At 50.4% G+C, this 21,612-nt stretch overlaps 8 protein-coding genes across 8 annotated transcripts; 3 read left to right on the plus strand and 5 right to left on the minus strand.

Moving 5' to 3' along the window:
- Positions 1 to 749: 749 nt before the first annotated feature.
- On the minus strand, positions 750 to 2,141 carry PV10_07648 (uncharacterized protein). The gene has a single exon (XM_016372578.1). It carries the CDS (start codon positions 1,880 to 1,882, stop codon positions 1,127 to 1,129), a length of 756 nt encoding a protein of 251 aa, XP_016221910.1. The 5' UTR covers positions 1,883 to 2,141; the 3' UTR covers positions 750 to 1,126.
- A 6,063-nt stretch (positions 2,142 to 8,204) lies between these two features.
- On the minus strand, positions 8,205 to 9,798 carry PV10_07649 (uncharacterized protein; the record flags this gene model as incomplete). The annotated part of the gene is made up of 2 exons (XM_016372579.1): positions 8,205 to 8,654; positions 8,728 to 9,798. The coding sequence occupies 2 exons, from the start codon at positions 9,796 to 9,798 to the stop codon at positions 8,205 to 8,207; spliced, it is 1,521 nt and encodes a 506-aa protein (XP_016221911.1).
- A 260-nt stretch (positions 9,799 to 10,058) lies between these two features.
- Positions 10,059 to 11,740, minus strand: PV10_07650 (uncharacterized protein). The gene has a single exon (XM_016372580.1). The coding sequence runs from the start codon at positions 11,643 to 11,645 to the stop codon at positions 10,581 to 10,583; it is 1,065 nt and encodes a 354-aa protein (XP_016221912.1). The 5' UTR covers positions 11,646 to 11,740; the 3' UTR covers positions 10,059 to 10,580.
- Positions 11,741 to 11,747: 7 nt separating this feature from the next.
- On the minus strand, positions 11,748 to 14,314 carry PV10_07651 (uncharacterized protein). Its single transcript, XM_016372581.1, has one exon. It carries the CDS (start codon positions 14,270 to 14,272, stop codon positions 12,056 to 12,058), a length of 2,217 nt encoding a protein of 738 aa, XP_016221913.1. The 5' UTR covers positions 14,273 to 14,314; the 3' UTR covers positions 11,748 to 12,055.
- Positions 14,315 to 14,468: 154 nt separating this feature from the next.
- On the plus strand, positions 14,469 to 16,306 carry PV10_07652 (adenylosuccinate lyase). Its single transcript, XM_016372582.1, has one exon. The coding sequence runs from the start codon at positions 14,681 to 14,683 to the stop codon at positions 16,133 to 16,135; it is 1,455 nt and encodes a 484-aa protein (XP_016221914.1). The 5' UTR covers positions 14,469 to 14,680; the 3' UTR covers positions 16,136 to 16,306.
- On the minus strand, positions 15,362 to 17,139 carry PV10_07653 (uncharacterized protein). Its single transcript, XM_016372583.1, has one exon. The coding sequence runs from the start codon at positions 16,964 to 16,966 to the stop codon at positions 16,268 to 16,270; it is 699 nt and encodes a 232-aa protein (XP_016221915.1). The 5' UTR covers positions 16,967 to 17,139; the 3' UTR covers positions 15,362 to 16,267.
- Positions 17,140 to 17,561: 422 nt separating this feature from the next.
- PV10_07654 (uncharacterized protein) lies at positions 17,562 to 18,812 on the plus strand. The gene is made up of 2 exons (XM_016372584.1): positions 17,562 to 17,711; positions 17,765 to 18,812. The coding sequence occupies exons 1-2, from the start codon at positions 17,595 to 17,597 to the stop codon at positions 18,611 to 18,613; spliced, it is 966 nt and encodes a 321-aa protein (XP_016221916.1). The 5' UTR covers positions 17,562 to 17,594; the 3' UTR covers positions 18,614 to 18,812.
- A 950-nt stretch (positions 18,813 to 19,762) lies between these two features.
- PV10_07655 (uncharacterized protein) lies at positions 19,763 to 21,580 on the plus strand (the record flags this gene model as incomplete). Its single annotated transcript, XM_016372585.1, has 3 exons — positions 19,763 to 21,120; positions 21,195 to 21,281; positions 21,346 to 21,580. The coding sequence occupies 3 exons, from the start codon at positions 19,763 to 19,765 to the stop codon at positions 21,494 to 21,496; spliced, it is 1,596 nt and encodes a 531-aa protein (XP_016221917.1). The 3' UTR covers positions 21,497 to 21,580.
- Between the last annotated feature and the right edge of the window lie 32 nt (positions 21,581 to 21,612).

The raw sequence follows: 21,612 nt of genomic DNA on the forward strand, positions 1-21,612 counted from the left end.
TTTCGTCAGATTGTTGTACAGGCGAGTTCCAAACACCAAAACCCATGGGCTCAATGCGGAATTCGTGGACATGGGATGTGGCCTTAGGTGTGGCGTCAACATGCCATGCCTCCTTCTAGGCGTCCCGGCTTTCATTTCAAGTCTGAGGCCTCGACTCGCGACCGCCAGGCAAACGTGTTTGATCATAGCCGTATTTGGGAATCCAGTCGGGTGTCCCTCCTCTCTTCCCCCTCCAGATTTGATTTTCCTGGGATTCTTCGCATGCGAGAAGGTGGGGTAGATTACATGTCGACTGACACACTGGCACGTCGGTTGGACGAGTCACGCCAGGGCAACACCTGCAGGACGGGCATGAGTACATATTACTCATATTCCTCAAACGTTGATTGGGGGCTGATTCCTGCAGTCCTGTCCATTTCCGGTCTTCGTCTACGGATAGCTGTTCCATCTCACGCGGCAATGCCTCTCTGGCTCAGCTGTCGTTGGTCGTTGGTCACTGAATGCATGCCGTATTCGAAGGCTATGACATGCGTCGCCACAATGGCGGGTAAGCTGGTGGTGGTACAAGTCTTTTGTTTTCGTGTCGCAAGATGCAGGAACAGACCATGCGAGGCAGAACTTGGGAGTTTTCAACTTGGTTTCAACAATGAGCGATTATGATTCTTGTCCTTCCGACTACCTGATTAGTCTATTGATAGGTTGAAAAAACACATCAAAAAAGAGAATCTGTCAACAAGGTGAACAATATTGCCACCATGGCCTCAATAATCGCACAAGACAATCTCAATCGAGTGGGAGTGGCCTCTGGCTCCTATGGGTCGCCAATGTGCCCAGACGTCTGTCTGTCCCTCCGTCTGTCATGCTGCTCGAGCATCGCTGGATTGCTTCGAGCCGGGCTCCCCTTTCCGTTGGTTCATCGCCGGACCATCCAGCAGGGTGGTCGTCGCTCTAGGCTTGGACTAAACCTCACAAGCCGAGCATAGATAACAGGCAACGCGGTGCCTTCCACCGACAGTGGTGTCGTGATCAATGTCTATCTTTTTGTTGATGTTGTTGGTGATACAGCCGGTCTTGTGACCGCCAAAGTGTAAAAGAGTGGCTCTTGAAGAGCTCTTGCCGTAATCCATTAATTCAAAAAACGCCGTGAAATGTACCGGTGGGCTCTGGGTTCTGCGACAATGACAATAGGCTCTCGCTCATACTGCCGCCATTGTCTCTTGTTTTCTTCGTCTCGCAGGTACAGGCTTCCTCGTCTCTCGTCGGGATAGATGGCCGACACTGGCCTTTCCCTCCGTTCGTACCGTGATCGATCACCCACACGATCACTGTGATAAACTTGCTCGTTGTGTTCCCGCCGCCGCGGGGCTCTCTCGATCACTTCGACAGGTCCGTCCTGAAATCGTCTCAGCTCAGTAGTCTCCTTGGGTTTGGGCGACCTGAGAGCGGGCTCTAGGCGTGGTGACTGGTAAGGTGAGCGGTCAATCTTGTCAGCTTCGGACTTCTTGGCCACCACAATGGCAGTTTTCTTCTGGAGAACCATGCCACGGTCAATGGCTTTGATTAGGAGCGAGACGGCCTCCATGCCAACTGGAACCTGGACCTGAACACGGTCTCCTGATGATCTGCGATCAACAACAGAAAAGGGCTTTCCACCCTTGGCGTACAGGTAATTGCAAACATCTCTGGCCAAGCTGATGCCTCGGTCGCATAGACTCTTTTCTCTAATGTGTGTGGCATAAGGGTCATGGCAGTGAGGGCATCGATCAGCGTGTTTGGCAAAGTGGGACATGACCGAGAACTCATCATCGCGAGGCTCACGGATGGATTGCACCTCCCTAGCAAAGCCCACAATGCGCTGGGAGCTGGTGGGGCCACGAGCCATGGTGATGTTAGGTGTGGAGGGAGATCTGCTGAGTGGTGTGGATGTGTGTGAATGGACCAGTGGTGGTGTCGACGACGGCGAATGTGTCTGGCTTGACGGACGCCGAGTGACACTGATGTACTCGTAGGCGTTGCCGCCTATATCACCATATGATTGCTTTGGATAGATATAGTAGGTTGTAATGCGTGAGGGCGACAGCGTGACTGTTGACGACGATGTTTGGGGGATTGGTTGTGAGCAGCGTGGTTTGCTGCGTTGAGCTTGGATTGATGTTACAAGGAGTGATGTCCAGACTTGAGATGTCTTGATAGTGCGATTGTTTGATACAGGTGAATGGATAGATGAGAGGTTCGAGTAGCTCGAGGGAGGGGGATCCAAGGAAAGATATATAGCCTTGGGGAGGATGTAGTCCAATAGTATACACACTGGTGTGCGATTGGAAGTGGTTCGAGTGCGCGACCCACTTACATGGGCCCTTTTGCGAACTTTGGTTGGAAGCCTAGTGAAGACTTACCGGATTGAGACAGACAAGGCCAGGCATCAGGTGTGGCCGGATGGATTGGGGCCTTCAAGGCCTTGGACCAGAATTGTCGAGGACACAGTCACATTAACATCAAAGGTAACTCACCATTGGCTTGACTTGAGACAAACAGGCACCGCCCAGTCAGGTGGACCCATTGACCCATGGCCGGCGATAACGGGCCACGGTTCAGGAGCTCGTGATCGTGGTCGTAGTTGTTTAAAGCATCGTGTTCAAGGTGGTCATGGTAGAGGTTGAAGTTGTGGTTGACGTCGTGTTGAAACAAGCTCAAGCAAAAGTGCAAGGGCAGAAGGGGAAGGGGCAGGTGCGATGGGCAGTGCTTGCACATTGTGGCAGTTGTAACCTCCGGTTTGGCAACTGCGCCGCCTCCACAAGCTTACTGTGTTTGCGCCTAGAAGCCCTCCCTGCCGCTCCTGCCCCTCTTCCATGCTCCGAGCGCCGAGGGGAGCAGAGCAGCCACCAAGGAAAGCCTGAATTGGCCCCCAGATAGCCACAACCCACCTAACTGCGCCGCAGCCACTAGGCGGAGATGCGGCACAACATCACAGATTTTGGCATGGGATTGTGTCCTCCACCACCCATGACACCCCCCTCACCCCTCCTGCTCACCGTCCCCCCGGCGCCTGGAGCCTCCGTCCAAAGGCCCTGTGGCCCTCAATGTCAGCGGTGAAACGCCAAGAGGGGGAAAGAGAAAACAAAACTCGCGGCACTTTAACCATCATTCTAACCATATTCATCTCACCGGTTCACGCTATTCTGAAGCTTGCATTCCAATGACGAGTCACAACGCCATGTGATCAAACTTGTCTAATGCCACCAACCTGCAGGTTGGAGTCATCTTGCGCGCCTAGACCTACTCGAATGTCCCTAGGAGTCATGTTTCGTCAACCTGCATTCCTTGAAATTCTCGTCACCCCGCGCATCCCTTGTTGATCTCGTGTCGGATGCCAATTCAACTTATCGTCATCGTTCTTAGTGCCTCCAAAAGTCCCACGCAAAGTGCCCTCGAGCGTCTCCGTACCAAGATGATCCTCCTTTACCCGAGAGACTAGCTTGTTAAGTTGCCTGCTCAGGCTACCTCACTTTGTAGGACCCTGCATGACTATTAATTATTTTTCTGAGCTGTCATGGACGTGACATTCCACTCCATGGAGGAAGTACAATTAGCGAGTCGACGGCTGTATAATAAGATAGGTACATATGTAGAGACCACGAGTCAAGCACCAAGTGCCAAGACAAGACATAATCACTGAGTCGTAGACAGGCCTCGCTTGTGTACCTTGACCCATATAGAGACACATACGGAGTATACGTACATCCAGTAGGTAATTATTCGCGGCCTCGGCAATTGGTGACCTGGTGTCATCATCGAGAGTTCAGGCACCAGGCGACCGATAGGCACATTACTACGTAGTGCATGGGTCCACTTGAGAGAGGTCGGTTAACTAGGGAGATCTACGAGTAGGTACTCCGTGGGTGAAGGACACTCGGTTCCAAGTCTACGACCTCGACGACGAACTCTGGTAGCGTCGTCACTATTCTAGGCAGGTTTCAGAAAAGCTTGAGCTGCCATGACCACAAACGTGTCTCTTGGAGAATTATGTCATTGCAGTTCTATCCTTAACACCTTGTGTCGTCGACTGTGCACTGTAACACAGAGTTTGCCACTGGCTTGAAACATTGGACTGATATGTTTCATTGCTAACTTGCTGGATGACATTCTGCCGCGTTCTTAGGCGTTGTTACCACCTTGGAGGCCACTCTGGAAAGCAAAATTGCCAGTATTATGGCGTCATTTCTAGTCGCAGGGACTACCATGCGAGTACGGGCTTGATCACCTAGTGTCAAGTCAGTGTGAGAAATATTGATTTTTCAGAGCATTCTTACTGAGCCAGATTTCATGTCTTTGATCGCCTGGTCGATCTCCGCAGGGGCGTACGTCTTGCACAAGCCAGATATGGGAAATGCCCCATTTTGGAACATAGTTACAAGGCGAGGGATGAGCTGATCAAATGTTAGCAGACGGTCTGCAAAGAGCGAGAACCTTACCTCCTGCGGGTTGGCGTATGCCCCCGTAACCCCTATGATTCTCTTGCAGTGGATGAGCATATCCATTGCGTCGACGCTGAGATGTTCTCCTGGCTTAGGTGTTCCAACTATTGCCAGCAAGCCCTCTTGTGCCAATGCCTTGATCCCACTGTTGAGCATGCTGGTCAAGCCGGTGGTATCAAACACAAAATCAACACCTCGTTCAGAAACCGACCGGACTGCAGCTTCGACGTCCTTGTGTCTCCGACCATCTAGAGTATGCGTTGCTCCGAAAGACTTTGCCAGTTCCAGTCTGGATTCAACAATGTCGATGGCCAATATCTCGCCAACATTCAGGCTCTTGGCCGCCATCAGCGCACACAGGCCCACAGCTCCAAGTCCTAGGATCGCGATACTATTATTCGGCTTGGGCTTCAGGACATCCAGCACCGTTCCCGCACCGGTCATGAACCCGCAGCCGAGGGGGGCCATGAAAGCCAAATCCTCCACAGGACCAGGATGTTTGATCACCGCCCTAGCATCACAAATGGCTAATTGAGAGAAAGACGACTGGCCAAAGAATGGACCTCTGATGAAATCCCCAGTGGGTCGTCGGATGGTTGTGTCGTTGAGACCGCGGGTGCCTCCAAAATTGGTGAGTGCAATGTTGGCACAAGCTCCCTTGCGGCCTTCTAGGCATCCTGCGCAATCCATGCATGACGCATAACCCAAGATCACTCGATCACCAACACTCAACCCAGAGTTCCCAAGACCACTACCCAGTTTGACAATGATACCAGCTCCTTCATGACCAGCCACCACGGGGAAGCCACCAATTGGCATATGCCCTGCTTGGACAACTAGATCCTGGAAGGAGAAGTCTTAGAACGCAGTCATATGGACTGGAGCCTTTGGTTGCTGACTCACCGTATGGCAAATTCCAGAGTATTTGATTTCGACCAGGACCTCCTTTTCACGGACTTCATCTAGAACAACATCCTCAAGGACAAACGGTGCTCCAGCCTTGTCAACGACCAGCGCTTTGGTCGGAATGTTCTTGTCGGGTAGAGAGCTCATGGTGGAAGATTGGGCAGTATGAACTCTTGACAATTCTCAGCCCCCTATAATCGGGGTGTGCCCGACAGGATTTTGTGAGTAAATGATCTATAATCTTAATCACATCTGATGTCCTGGGTAGCGCCGAGCATATTTCCTACCAAGGAGTGGCTCTCCCACCGTCGGAACGAGCAACGGAAGGCGGATCCCCAAGTTGGAGATCCAGCTACGTGAAGTCATTTATACTTTGAAACTTCATCTCCTGGATGATTAGTATCTACCCCATGATGATCTGCGGGTCGCTCAGGAATGGTAACAATTCTACAGCTGACATACCCGTCGCGAAACATAGCGGATCGTGACGGTCCATTGTTCAGCCTAAGTAATTCGTCTGACCATTCTAAAAGTCTCAGATCTCTAAGTTTGTGATGAAGGAAGTATAGCAAAATAAGAGGTTTGTTTCAATGCAGTGTCTCTATCTCTATAGCGTCCATACGCAAAGGAGGGTCTTTATAATGAGATGAACACGCTTTTCAACTCAGTCCAGTAATCTGTGCAGTGCCTGGAGAGCTCTCGACCATCACCACTTTGTTTCCACCCTCCAAAAGGCATATCAGCCTGCATGCCGGGCGACGAGCAGTTGACGCCGATGCTACCAGCTTCGAGAGATTTGGCTATCCTTAACGCGCGAGAGATATCCTGAGTGAACACACTTGCGTAGAGGCCGTATTCGGTGTTGTTGGCAAGCTTGAGAACATCCTTCTCATCAGTGAATGTGTTGATACACACAACAGGACCAAAAATTTCCTCTCTCATCACCCTCGAGTCCTCTGGGGCGTTTGCAATGATCGTCGGCTCAACGAAGTAACCTGTCGTTCCTTGACGACCACCTCCCAAAGGAATGCTTAATTTGTTCTCCTTTGCATACTCAAGGTAGGACATGACGTTGTTGAATTGGACTTTATCAGCCTGAGGCCCACGTCCTGTGCCAGGCAAAAGGGGATCTGCTGCCGGGAAGAGATTTACCATGGCAACCTTCATCTTCTCGGTGAATTGCGCGGCAATCGCCTCGTGCACGTACATGCGCGAGCTAGCAACGCATGACTGCCCACTGTTCAGCATGATACTCATGGCAGAAGCGTGGACTGCTTTATCCAGGTTTGCATCGTCGAAGACAATGAGGGGAGACTTTCCACCAAGCTCGAGCGTGACATTCTTCATGTTGGAGTCGGCAGCAGCCTTCTTGATGGCGCGTCCGGCTCTCAGGCTACCTGTAAAGCTAACCTTGCGAATTTCCATGTGCTTGGCAATCGCTTCGCCGCAGACAGGACCACCTGATAGAATGTTGAGAACTCCGTCAGGCAGTCCAATCTCCTGTGCCAGTCGCCCGACAACCAGTGATGATAGAGGCGACTTTTCAGAAGACTTGAGGATCAAAGTATTACCCGAAGCTAGAGCTGGGCCAACCTTGAAAACCAGCATGAGGAGTGGAACATTCCAAGGAGTGATAGCACCACAGACTCCAAATGGCTGTCGAAATGTCAAGTTGACGAAGCCTGGGGAGTGGAGACTGGTATCGCCGGCTACATCATATGCCTTGCCCGAGAAGTATCTCAGAAATTGGGCCGCCAGATGAATTGAAACTGTCAATGTCAGTAACGGGTTGATTCCATGAACATGCCGTGACTTACAATCATGCACAGATGGCTTGCCCATAGTGATAGCCTCAAGGTACGAGAGCTCTTGTCCATTTCGTTCGATGGCGTCGGCAAGTTTGTGAAGATAGCCAGCTCGATCTGCGGACGAGAGAGCAGACCAGGCCGGAAACGCCGCACTTGCTGCCTGGACGGCACGGTCGACGTCCTCTGGGCCAGCTTCATATACTGAAGCTGCAAGTTCCTCCGTCGTCGGATTATAGATATCGAACTTCTTGCCAGCACTGGGGAGTACGAATTGTCCATTGATGAATAGTTTATCCTCGATATGGCCAGGCTTGTAAGCCGGCGCATTGGAAGCAGATTCATCACTAGTAGAGATTGCCATAACTCCCGCAGATCAATATGTGAAGTTGTTACTGAAAGTTGTCAGACATGAATGTCGTCTTGATAATAGAGGTTTGGAGGCCGGAACGCCCAGAACTCAGCCTCGTGGGGTAGGATGTTGTCTCACTAATGAATTTGGCCGCCCTCAGATCATTGGCACAATCAGTCCAGTGATGACACTTTTAAATCTGCGTGTAGACTCCGTGAAGGCTTTCACGGTCTGAATCGACGCTTGGGGTTCATATGGTCCACTAAGGGAATCAGGGCAGGCGTCGTCAAATTGCAATAGCAATGCCTCATTCCGTGCCATGTTCCGCCTTCAGCCCCAGCTTCCCACCACATTCTCCACTCTCCGCATTTCGTCTGCTCGGATGAAGTGGAGGTTGTTCATAAAGTAATGTCATTCAATTCTATGCAAGTTATCATCTTCGAGGCGAGTGATGGGGTCGCGAACGTTGGACTACTGTCGAGAGCCAGCCCTCTTGCAAGTACGCACGTGATGGATGTGCTCTTACTCCCATTAGAGCTACCACGGAACATGAGGCATATGACAAGAAGAAACCATTTGTGACTCGGGTCTTAGTGCTAATAAAAGTCCTATTGCTTGGAATCTATCCTACCAGATGACGCCACTCTCCTATCTTAGATCGTAGTACTATGACCCGATCTCTCCGTAAACAAATGAAGGACGGACCAGCAACTTCTCATCCCAAGGTGAACAGACACCTCGATCCCTTTGCTGCATCATTGCGTTCGTCATGCTTGGATCGATATCAATGTCGTAAAGTTGGTATATCCGCACAAGCGTTAGATGAAGACCAATGTCGGCAAGATGCTTCCCAATACAGTTCCTCGGGCCATAGCTAAAGGGCCTGGACATGTTTCTCATATCCGACGTAGCATCCAGCCATCTTTCTGGGATATACTCTGATGGGTTGGGAAAGAACTTTGGATCTCGAGCAGTCACGTATGCTGGTGTTGCGACTTGGACTCCTTTGGGGATATAGTGATCACCGATCATTTTGCCCGGTGACACACGAGGGAATCCGGCACTGAGTGGTCCCCAAAGTCTGAGGGCTTCCTCGATACAAGCATTCATATATGTCTATGGAATGGGACCGTTAGTTTCGAAATTGTGAGGATTTTTGTGAAGTCGACATGAAAGGAAACAGACTCACCATTTTTGTAGTCTCCTCATATGTTGGCTGGTGTCTAGGGTCAGGAAAAGCAGTACGAATTTCTTCGATCAGCTTCTTCTTGACTTCTGGTCTCCTGCTAACTTCCCAAATTGTATAGATGGTGGTCACTGCAGTGGTGTCGCTTCCAGCAACTAGGAAAAGAATGGTATTTTCGACTAGTTCGGGGAATGTGAGCTTGCTACCAGTCTCTGTGTCGACAGCATCGAACAAATTCCTTAAGAAGGTACCGCGCGCGAAGTTGTCTGGATCTCGTTCGATCTTGGAGTGAAAGTCTTGGACAGATTTTTCGGCAAAATTGATCAGCCTCGCCAATCCCTTGTAGCCTTCCTGAATCTTTTTGATGGGAACATAACGTAACTGTGGGAAGAAAGCCTGCGTAGGCACCACGACCATGAAGGAGTCGAGATCACCATGATTCAATGTACCTTTGCCGGAGACACAGTCGAACGACTTTCCAAAGCTCAGGTACGTTGTGATGTCGAGGTAATGATCCATCATTTTAGAGAAGATGTCGACTGACGTTTTCTCGAAAGCCGCAGGAGTGAAAACCACGTCCAATAGCGTCCTAACCTTGTCATGAATCATGGGCTCATCTTGGAGAAGTCCCTTCAAAGAAAAGGCATGAGAGACCAGACGCCTCAGACGGGCGTGAGCGGCTTTGTTTCTCTCGTTCAAGATGCTCACTGCACCAGTTGCAGTAAACATGTCATAGAAGACCTTTTCTTTAGCACATGGATTCGAAGATTGTCCGTAGATATCTTGCCATGACTTCATGTCTGAAAAGAAGAGCTCATTAGTCCCTACTCGAACGGGACTACCATATTGCTGGAGCATTTGATGCTGCCAACGGACTCGATTCTGGCGAAACATGGCCAGCATCGGGTATATGGGCGTGAACTTTGCGAGAAACGGACCAGGATATTTGGCCAGGGGGTGGAAAAAGATGTTGTAGACCACTTTCACAACAGCATACACCAATGGAATGACCCACATGGCTGTATACCACGGGAATGCGTGTAATTGAGTCATGATGAGCGAGGAGGGAGCCATGATGAATTCTGGAGGTGAATATGCCTGGCGTTTGAGACTTCTTCCTTGAAGTTGTCAAGAAGGATGAATATTTCGAGTTGGAAAAAGGGATAGCTTCTAAGTTGTTGAAATCATACTTGCTTCAGCCGATCAAGAAGTTCTCGGCAATGATAGGAAAGTCTGGGGTAAGCGATGATGATCACAGCTGGGGTAATGGGGGGCGACTGTGGATACCATTTACGGAATGCGGTAACACCTTTCCGAAGCAACAATGTATCCGAGGGTTGTAGTATTTTCTTAACATGTCTCTATCCCCCGACAAGAGCTAAATACCTGATTGAACTCTCGATGTTTCTGTCCATTCTCCAAAGACTCGAAAGCCTCGAGCGTGTTCTTTATCACAGCTTAATGTCTAGCGACAAATGAAAGAAGTTAAGCCCACATAAGATGTGACCAGCGAGTTCCCCTCGTCCCTATGCTAACTCGCCCAAGTATGAATATTTGACTAATTAGAAGCACTCTAGCGAGTTATAAACCCCAAGAGCCTCATTGCAGCACCTCTTGACTCTTAACACCCATGAAAATCAAGGGACAGGTCACATAGATTGCACACGATCACTGTTGGTGGGAATGTACACTTTCAGACAGCGGCAACAATGCAAACGCTCTTCACCATGCCAGGTGATGCACTCCCAAGCTTAAAACCCCAAAAAGCATGGTTAGAAAATGCCTCGACATCATCTGAGACCTTTTGACCGAATTGAAACTTGTTCGCTAATATCCACGACTCCCAGAAATGCAACTTATGATTCCTCGCTCACTTGAATGACAATCTTTCCAGTAGTCCTGTGACTCTTGAGAGTGGTAAAGGCTTTGACCGCGTCCTCAAAGGGCACGACTTCGTTGTTGTGGATCGGGGTTTGGACTTTGCCTTGTTGCAACCAATTGCCCATCTCGGTGAGTCGGTCCGCCTGGGTGGTGACGGAAAGGAACTGGAACTTTCGTTTGCCTCCACCCAAGAACTTGGGCCAGACCAACTTCATGATGAGACCCCAGGTTGCAGAAACTGATGGTTCGGCACCAATTTGTATATACCGACCTATCTTTGACAGGTAGTGATGTGACTGCCAATACAGCTGACCCTGGGTTCCAACGTTGTCGACAACGAGGTCAAACTGGTGGCCTTGTTTAGACTCATCGGCCATGGCTTTCAAAGATTTGACGACATCGGTGGTGCGGTAATCAATGACTTCATCAGCACCCAAATTCTTGCAGAATTGTGCATTGGCTCCAGAACAGGTCGTGACGACATGGCAGCCAAGGACCTTTGCGATCTGGATAGACCAGACACCGGTTCCGCCACTACCACCGTTGATGAAGATACGAGCCCCTGTCCCAGGCTTGACATTTGGCACAATGGTCTGATACGCAGTCAGCCCGGCAGTACCCACGCCAGCTGCCTGTTCGGCCTTGACACCGTCAGGAATCAACGCCACTCCAGTTCGGTCCACAGCCACATACTCGGCCAGGGATCCTCCTTCGTTGATTCCGTGCATACGGCCAAACACTCTTTGACCTTCCTTGAAAGCACTGCTGCTATCACCGGGGTCGGCCACAACACCTGCAAAATCCATGCCTGGAGTCGAATTCTTGGGGAATATGAAACGGCCAACGATGGGCATCTCCGCAACCTTGTAGTCCGCAGGGTTGATACCGGCGGCTAGCACTCTGACGAGAACTTTTTGTCCTCCATGGTTAGGTACGGGGACAGCATCATTCAGTTTTAAATTCTTTTCGAGCCCTCCACGTGTCGAGGAGAACTGCCATGCTCGCATGGTCTTTGGGATCTTTGGCGGGTTGTCCGACATGAGATGCTTTCCGATGCTTTGAAATTTCTTGTTGGTTGGGAAGCACGGGGTTTTTTGTGATTCTTTGTATTCTCTGTAGTTTATGAATAGTAAACCTAAGGCAAGGATAATTCCGGGGTATTCTACCTACACCTACTCATACCTAAATACTTACCCCAGTCCCTTACACGTCAATGGTGGCCACCTGAAATACCAAGTCCGCCAAGCAATGTGGTGTGAGGATTCCGCCGTCCGGACGAATGATCTTAACGCTAGACGATTGGCCTCGGTCTCGGCAGATGAGACAATAATAACAATATAACGTATGAAGGTGCTCGTGACCGAGGTACTTGGGCTCGTAGTCCGCTCTGTTTTGGGCTGGTCTCATGAGTTCGAAACTTCTAGCCTATCAAGCCCCGTGCCATTATGTGTTACCTGCCCTCCAGAAATGCACCGTCCATTTTCCCATTGAGCAGTGCCTCGACGTCGACCGCACCACCCGCCAAATATCTCTCACTGACGCCTAAATTGACTCTTTTACTCAAGAGACTCTGCAGCTCAGCACGCCATTGTTGCACCTTTTCCTTTGCGACCGCGCCGCTCTCCTTCTCCTTCTTGGCTTTCCCTCCTCCTCGCCCTCTGCGGCCTTTGTGACCTTGGCTCTCAAACTCGTCGCTATCGTAGTCGACGCCCAACTCATCTGCCGCCGTCTTGAGCCAGTCGTCCTTGCTGGCAGTCTTCTCGCGCGCGATATTGGTCTCGGTGATCTTCTGTGCGAGAACCACACGTTGTTCTAACCGGTCCAGGACCCTCCGGTTGACTTCCATAGTTTCTGGGGCTTTATCTGATTTGTGCACTTCGGCCACAAGTCGTGTTACCCCAACGACTTCATCTGGCGAGCAGATGAGGATTGATCGTCCAGATTGCTCGGCTCGAGCGGTACGTCCCGCCCGGTGGACATACATATCTGCGGTGCGGGGGACGTGATAATGGATCACGAGATCCACGCCCTTGATGTCGAGTCCTCGAGCTGCAACGTCCGTGGCCACGAGGATCATTCTTTGAGAGGAGAACTTCTCTAGAGAACGGAGACGTGATTTCTGGGGCATGGTCGAGTGCAAGGCCACGGCAGGCTGGTTGAGTTGCTGTAAAAGCTGAGTTATTCGTTTGACAGCGGATATGCTGTTGGTAAAGACCAAGGTCTTTGACTGCGTATTTTGCATCAAGAGTAAGTAGAGATGAAGATCTTTCTTCATCGCGGCACACTCCACGATCGATTCGTTGAGAGCTTGAGCCATTTGCGAGGTGGGGTTGACGTCGATGAATGTCGGTTTGGTTTCGCGGAACGAGAGCTTCTTGAGAAGATATTCCATTGATTTGTGATTGTCCATAAGCTCGGTCTTGACATGGTTACCAGGCTTTCGCTTGCCAGCCAATTTCTGCTGCAACTCCTTGTGGAATGTTGCGGAGAAGACGAGTGTCTGGCGATCTGGTTTTGACGAAACCGTAGGCCGCTCTTGGTCATCATTCTCCTCGTCCACAACCTCTCGATCCAGTGTATCGAGAATATCCTCTACCTCCTTGAAGTGCCCCTCGCTGAGTAATCGATCGGCTTCATCGACGACCAAAAACTGTATTTGCTTGAATCGGTTGAGGAGTTCATCCGTATCGAATTTGGAAGAACTGTCGTTGAGAACTTCCCATAACCGACCAGAAGTAGCAACCACGATCTCTGCGCTCTCGAGTAGTCTTTGCTGTTTGTAGATAGACAGGCCACCGGTAACAGCAGTGATGTTGGGATGATTGTCCAGGTCGAGGCATAGCTGAGTCAGGTGCTTGTTCAGTTGAAGAGCCAGTTCGCGGGTTGGCGCGAGAATCAAGGCCAGGATTGGTGGTTTGACTTTTGCAGGACCTTTGAATTCGGGTTGATCACCGAGCAGCCACTGCTCAAATATCGGGATCCCAAAGGCAAGAGTTTTCCCGGACCCAGTCACAGCTTTGCCTATCACATCGTGGCCTTGTTTGATAGCGGGGATTGCCGCTGCCTGGATCGGCGTCGGTTTTGAGAACCCCAGCAGGGACAACTGTGAAAGGGTTGTCGGAGTTAAATCAAGATCGTTCCATGCAGAAACATCGCATCTAGGCTCATCGACTCGCGGGGGCAAATGTTGGAAATGTACATCAGCATCGACTTCCACAGTAGTGGTTGATTTGAGTGACTTGGTCTTTTCGACTTTTGGCTTTGAATCTTTTTCATCTAATGTTGCCGTCAAATTGAGGCCTTTGGATTTCTTGGTCGACTGATTCTTTGGCGCATCATCATCGTCGAACCCAGACCAGTCGCTGTTGACGGAATCTTGGGCAGCTTCGTCGCCGTCAACTAGTGCGTCCGACTTTGGTTGGAACATGACCTGACGGCCATCTTCTGCCCGGACAACTTCCACATCATCGATTTCCTCTAGTCCATAGAAACCCTCAGCATCTTCCATGCGTGATGGAAGTGGTACCGTCTTCCATTTGAGTGCGTTGTGACGAACCACGGTTCTACCCGCATTGTCGGCCGTGACGGGTTTGGAGGGTTTAATTTTCTTCTTAGGCGGCTCAGCCATCGAGTCTGCCTTTCCCTTTCGTTTCGGAGACTTGGACATGCTGGGCAAGGCATGAACCAGAGTCAATTGTTGTTTGTATCCCTCTTCAGACTGGTACAAAACATCTCAAAGGGAAAAAAAGTGATGGACGTCGGCGAAAAGTGACGCCGATGGTCGATATTCTTGGCACGCTAAGATAAGATAAGAAGACTTTGATCAAACCTCATGCCACAAAAATCCACCAGCACCAGACATTCTGTGGTGAGCCTTTTCTACCCCCGCCGATTTCTCCCGCTAACTACAAGTTGCCACTTGTGGACCAATGATCTAGAAGGAAAAGTGGCAGAGCGCGAAGCAAGAAAACAAATTTCCAGACTTTGTTGACCTTTTTGACAGTTGTGAGTTGTTAAATCACCTTTGACCCAAAACCAAAGCAAAAAGACCGACCATTTGGTACCAGTCTTCAAAATGTCTTCCTACGATTCATGGCAGAATCCGCTGCAGGCTCGCTATGCGAGCAAAGAGATGTTGACGCTGTTCTCAGCCCGGACGAGAGCATCGACCTGGCGTCAGCTGTGGATCTGGCTAGCTGAGGCGGAGAGAGAATTGGGCTTGGACATTTCAGAGGAAGCGATCAAGGAGCTCGAAGCTGCCAAGGTTATGTCGGATGAAGATTTTCAGATTGCGGCTGTTGAGGAAAAGAGACGTCGTCACGATGTCATGGCCCATGTGCATGCTTTTGGCCAACGAGCTCCTGCGGCAGCGGGAAAGATCCATTTGGGTGCGACATCTTGCTATGTTACTGACAATGCCGACCTGATCTTCCTCCGTGACGGTCTATCCCTCCTCCTGCCAAAACTTGCCAAGTGCATCAAGAAGCTATCCGACTTTGCATCCGAATACAAGTCGCTACCGTGTCTGGGATTCACCCATGGTCAACCTGCCCAGTGTATCACCGTCGGCAGACGTGCCACCCAGTGGATCGAGTCGCTTCTCATGGACCTCCGAAACCTCGAACGCGCAAAGGCTGATCTACGTTTCCGAGGTGTCAAGGGTACTACAGGAACTCAGGCATCTTTCCTCGAACTCTTCCATGGAGACCATGAAAAGGTCAAGAAACTCGATGAGCTTGTCACGAAGAAGGCCGGCTTCGAAAAACGAACCATTGTCTCGGTACAAACTTACAATCGCAAAGTTGATTTTGATGTTGCCAATGCTCTGGCTTCTTTTGGTACTACAATTGAGCATATCGGAGGAGACATTCGTCATCTGGCCATGCTGAAAGAACTCGAAGAACCTTTTGAGAAGGATCAGATCGGCTCATCCGCCATGGCTTACAAACGCAACCCCATGAGGTCGGAGCGAATGTGCTCTCTTGGCCGAAAACTCACTTTCCTCCCCCTCGGATTTGGAGCTACATATGCTCACCAGTGGTTTGAACGCTCTCTGGACGACTCTGCGATTCGACGAATTGATATCCCCGAGATGTTCCTCATTGCAGATGCCCTCCTAATCCTCCTCGAAAACGTTTCTTCTGGCTTGGTGGTCTACCCTGCCGTCATCAACAGTCGACTGCAGCAAGAATTGCCTTTCATGGCCACAGAGACCATGATTATGCGTTTGACCGAGAAAGGCGCAAGTCGGCAAGAGGCCCACGAACAAATCCGGGTCTTGTCGCATCAAGCTGGAGCGGTTGTCAAGCAAGAAGGCAAGCAAAATGATCTGGTGGATCGTGTGCGGAAAGAAAAGTTCTTTGAGCCGATCTGGAATGAGTTGACCGAGGAAGACATCCTCAACCCTGCCAAGTTCACCGGAAGATCTGCTGAACAGGTGGACGAGTTTGTCGCGGAGGAAGTCGAACCAGCGTTGGCTCCCTACAAAGATCAGATTGCCAGTGGTGCGGCTGCGGAGATCCATGTATAATCATCGACGATGAAGCTCGGTGGAATATGGCAGACATGAACCCATACAATCCACCCGAGAGCGGATGAACCACCGGGTATATCGCGTTAGCTGGTCAGGCGGTCGAGCCGCACGATCAGGTTAAAATTCAAATCATATGTTCTTGATGTCTTCCCATAATTTTTGCTGTAGGGTGATCTTGTCTTCCTTGTCACCCAACGGCTTCACGGTATCGGTTCGAGTACTGTCACTTGTTGCAACATCAGCTGACGGAAGAGTGGCCACCTGGTCTAGGAATGTTTGTATTCTGCCCTTCATGGCTTCGCATTCGTCGATCTCTCGTTGACCGTCCTCCAAGATTTCCTGCAGGAGATCCTTGGTGCTTTCTCGAGACTGATGAGGCCGGTACATGTTGATTACCACGTGGACATTTAGGAACAGCCGCCTGATATCGTCCATCTTATCGGCGTGTTGGGAGGGGTCTAACGCAAGAGTCGAGGTCAATTCTAGAAAATTGAGAAGGATAGATTTATTCAGTTTCCGTAGCAGGAAGGCGTGGTCAAGATGGGGGTCGTTGGGGTCGAAGAGTAGTTGGTCAAGGGGGAGGGAGGAGAGCTGCGAGGGGTCTATGACCTGGTCCTGGCCAAAGGTCGTATATGTTTCGGCGGAGGCAGCAGGCGGCGGTGGAGGTCGCAGGTATGCGAGCGGAAGGGGGAGTTTCGCGTCTGAGTTCCCAGACTGGTCGATCTGCTTCAGCTTTTCCTCGTTGGCAAGAGTAAAGTGTTTCCAGAACGGAGGTGGAGCAGGAAAGGGCGCCTCAGGCAACTGTGGAGGTTGCTCTGGTTCAGCCATGGTATCGTCACCGGACAGGCGGACTATTGTTGTTGTCGTTGTTTTCGAAGACCCGTCCCTTGGCTGAATCGAGGGTCCGACTGAAGGTTGATAGCATCGCGGACTCTCGCTGGAGGCCTCGCGTGACTCAAGGACTCAGTTTGTGACTCTGTGGAGACGCGTTCTCGTTCTCATCGTGAGGTGATTGAGGTTCTCCAGGTGAAATCAACTGGATGGAATCTTGGAGAGAATCTTGGGGCTTCATTGAAATCACGTGATTCTATGGCGGAACACAGAGCGCGTATGGTGATTTGACCGAGTGTCTATTGCTCGCGCAGCTGCATAAGAGTAGGGGTACTCTCGGGTCTATTCCGGGCATTCAGTCATCCTGCGAACACCTGGAATGTGCCCAGAACCCACAAAGTTCTGGGCGGGAGAGGCCCGCCTCGGCCGAGTGCTAAGCCTGCTCACCCCTGCAATCCTTAATCCTTAGAGCTTCTACGGCTTGGCCCTCAACTATCAATCCAGATCATCATTTGTTTGAATCCTTTCCATTCCATCAACACTCTTCATAGTCTTGTTATTTTCCATCATGCCCAAAGAGCCCTTTCAGCAGTAAGGCATCACACCTGATCCAGAACTCACTAGCATGAGGGTGTCGGCCAGTGAGAAGCCTGGTGTTTTGGGTGCCGTAAAGCGGTTCTGGCAGAGATCGTACGCGGCCGACTATGTTGGCTTCACGCTCCTAGTGACTGGATACGTGCTGGTTAGTAACTTCGAAGAGATGCCACTAGTTGGAGACTTGATTAATGCTTTCAGGTTCAATTCTTGGAGCCATTCCACCGCATGTTTTCCTTGGACGATCATGCTAAACAATATCCTCACGCTCTGGTTCAGAGAGTGTCGGCAGGGCAGAATATCTTATATGCGGGCGTCGGCCCACTCTCAATCCTTCTGCTGTGGGCAGTGATAATCCGACCTGGATTCCACAAAGCCCACGTGACCATATTTGGCCTATTCATCAGCTTGTTCTTGACGTCGCTCCTGACCGACATTATTAAAAACGCCGTGGGCAGGCCACGACCAGACCTGATTGCGAGGTGTAAACCGAAACCCGGCACGCCAGAACACGAACTGGTCACCATCTTGGCTTGCACTGAAACCGACCACCATATCTTACACGATGGGTGGAGGAGCTTTCCCAGCGGTAACAGCAGCTGGGCATTCGCCGGTCTGGGGTATTTTGCTCTGTTTCTCGCCGGTCAATTTCACATTTTCCGACCACGGACGGATCTGGCGAGAGTTCTCATCACCCTCACGCCATTGGTTGGCGCCGGGCTCATTGCCATGTCAAGACTGGCCGACTATAGGCATGATGTGTTTGATGTGACTGTGGGCAGTATTCTGGGCATGTTGGTGGCTTGGTTTTCGTATCGACGCTACTACCGACCATTGAAACATCCCCAGTGTCATGAACCATATCCCAGCCCATGGGAGTACGCCAATGGCGGGGGAACGAAAAGATCCAAGGATATTGAGACACAGGCGGAGGATCACTTTTCCCTCGACGACCTCTCCGAGGATGAAGCTCAATCGTATCCTCTGACACAACAAACCACTGAGAGGGTTGGGACGAATTCAAATACTCGACAGAGCCATCCACCATAGTATGGGTTCAAAGGTCGATTGCTTGCTAATTGGAACGCTCAAATGGATGCCATATCAAATACAGTATGACAATGTGACAGGGTTTTTCATATCCAGGGATCTTCTGTGGCCCTATCACGCTTCCTACCCAGCCAGCGCCTTGAAGAGAAATCATTCCATATATTCAATCCTCATTCGCAGTCATGATTCATATATCTTGCTCCATTCCACATATGGATTCCACATACCCTGAGCGTTATCTTCACATGACAGTGCAAGGTATGATGCAACAATCGCACTCATAGTCGCCACAGTCGCAAGGAATACATGGCTTAGTTGGGCCCTTGATACCTTTGGTGGTGATGCTCGACGTACCCGAAGAGGTAGAGGAGGGAGGCATCGTCAGAGCGGCGATGGGACGTGCGGTGTTGGTGGAGTTGATAATGACGCCTAGAGGAAGGCCAGTCGCAGGCTGTAAGCACTATAAATTAGCTTATGTCGAGACTTGGACATCAGAGTGTCAACTCACATATACTCGGGAATATTTGGTGCTATTTCTCTTGCTGCAAATGGCAGATGATCTAGGCTGTTAGATATTCTCATTTGATGTGAACTGAAGTGCAATATCAAACAGATGTTTCATGTCGGTCGGTGTCTTTCAAGATTTGTGGCTGAGGCACCCGACCAGCCACTGTCTCTGACGTAACGGCCCTGATGAACCGATGACGAGTTCAATAGGTTTCAACCAGCCTATCTTCCTGGACGACACTGGCTCCAAACTTGTCGTAGATGGCGCAAATGACTGGATCAGTACTATAGTCATCCTACTTGGGCTAAGAATCCACGAGGCATTCTAGTAGTGATCATACTGGCCATCCTACAGTAGAAGGGCGATGAGATAGTCACGTGAATATGTGTTCCAGACCCGACGTCCTTGGTCTTTATGCTTCTACGTATCAAACCACTTTACGCGTGTGAACGCGTTCATGAATTCGTGACGTGTGAGCGAGCATTTCGAAGTCCAACCTCCAACATAAAGTGACTTCATTCCATGCACACCTGAGTACATGCGTACACGCGCATGGTCTTGAGCTGTTGTTAATAAAATCTCTAGTTTCTTGACGTCTATCGCCGCCATAGGCATATTCTCTCTCCTCTCATATCCCAGTCATGGCTCGTGGCCCCGTACCAAAGGCGGAACCCTCAGATTTCGAGAAACAGCGACTAGCCAACATCGCCGAACGAGATGCCCTACTCAAAAAGTTGACCCAAGAGGCCGCATCCGCTGGCCTGTATTCAGCCAGCCCCAAAGGAAATGCCCCCAATGGCACAAAACGATCTGCAAAACCCAAGCAGCCTCCTGCGAAACGAGTCAAGAAAGAAGTCGACAATACCCCGCGTCGCACATCATCCAGGATTGCAGGCATTCAAGCCGACAGTGAGGTGGCACAGGAAAAGGCCGAGAAAGAATATCAGGCGGCTAGAGAATTGGATCGACAGAAACGCCAAAGGCAGACGGGTGACCTGAGTTTCAATGATGGTTCTAGCTTGATCGGCACCGATGTTATCCTTAAGGGCGTGGCAACGCCGTACCAGCGGACCTTCGATGAAGACGACGTCAAGGCTACCACTGACAAGGACCTCAAGAAACTGCGAGAACGCATGAGCTCGCTAGAACTATGGGATGCTTGGGACCCAAGTCGCATTAAGATTACCCCGGAGCGCATCTACACTATGGCATTCCACCCCACCACCACCAAACCCATTGTATTCGCCGCCGACAAACTGGGAAATCTAGGCATCGTCGACGCGTCTCAAACCTCTCCTCCATCATTGAAGGCCGAGAATGACGAGGATGATCCCGAAGAAGATGAGGCCGACCCCGAGGTCACACACATAAAACCCCACACGCGCACAATTTCTTCAATACATACGCACGCCAACAAGCCTGAGACCGTTTACACAGCGGCTTACGACTCATCCATCCGAGCTACAGATCTACAGAAAGGTGTCGCTGTGGAAGTGTACGGACCTGAAGACAAGGAAGAAGACGAGCCGATTTCAGGACTAGATATGTCCGCATCAGATCCGAATGTCGTGTATTTCACCACTCTCAATGGCAGCTTTGGACGATATGACCTGCGACAATCCCCCAGCACCGTGGAATTATATCAACTTTCGGAGAAGAAAATCGGCGGGTTCTCGCTAAATCCCGTCGCGCCGCACTACGTTGCAACAGCGTCACTAGATCGTTTCATGCGATTGTGGGATTTACGGAAAATCACTAAGAAATTGCCCGCGCTTGTTGGTGAGCATGAATCACGACTGAGTGTCAGCCATGCGGCTTTCAACACCGCTGGTCAAGTTGCCACCACTAGTTACGACGATACGATTAAAATCCATTCATTTGGCGTGGGGACTAGGTCTGGTGCAGATGCACTTGAAAACATGCATACGTGGAAGGCTGGAACGACCCTGGATTCGGACGTCATGAAGCCGGAGGTTGTTGTTAGGCATAACAACCAGACGTGAGTTTACCCATTCTTACTCATCATATGGTTTATCGAGTTGATGGACGGATACTGACTACATATGATAACAGAGGACGATGGGTCACCATTCTTCGACCCATATGGCAACGCTACCCAGAAGACAATATCCAGAAGCTCGTCGTGGGTAACATGAACCGGTAGGTGACGATCCATGTCTTTGCGAAGGACCAAGGCTTACTTTTCTTTCTTCTCCCTCACAAGCTTCGTCGACATTTTCTCCGCAGATGGAACTCAACTGGCCCAGCTCGGTGGTGAGGGAATTACAGCCGTACCGGCCGTGGCTGTTTTCCATCCCAATAAAGATTGGGTCGCTGCGGGCACTGCCTCGGGCAAATTATGTCTATGGATGTGAAACCTTTGATCAAGTCACTACTGAGTCCACAGTTTTGCGAGCAACAAATCTGTTGCTGACCAACATCACAACAAACAATCCGAGACCTCTGGTTCGTTGAAAATTTGTTCAATCTA

The sequence above is a fragment of the Exophiala mesophila genome, assembly GCF_000836275.1.
Source record: "Exophiala mesophila strain CBS 40295 unplaced genomic scaffold supercont1.5, whole genome shotgun sequence".
Lineage (NCBI taxonomy): Eukaryota > Fungi > Ascomycota > Eurotiomycetes > Chaetothyriales > Herpotrichiellaceae > Exophiala > Exophiala mesophila.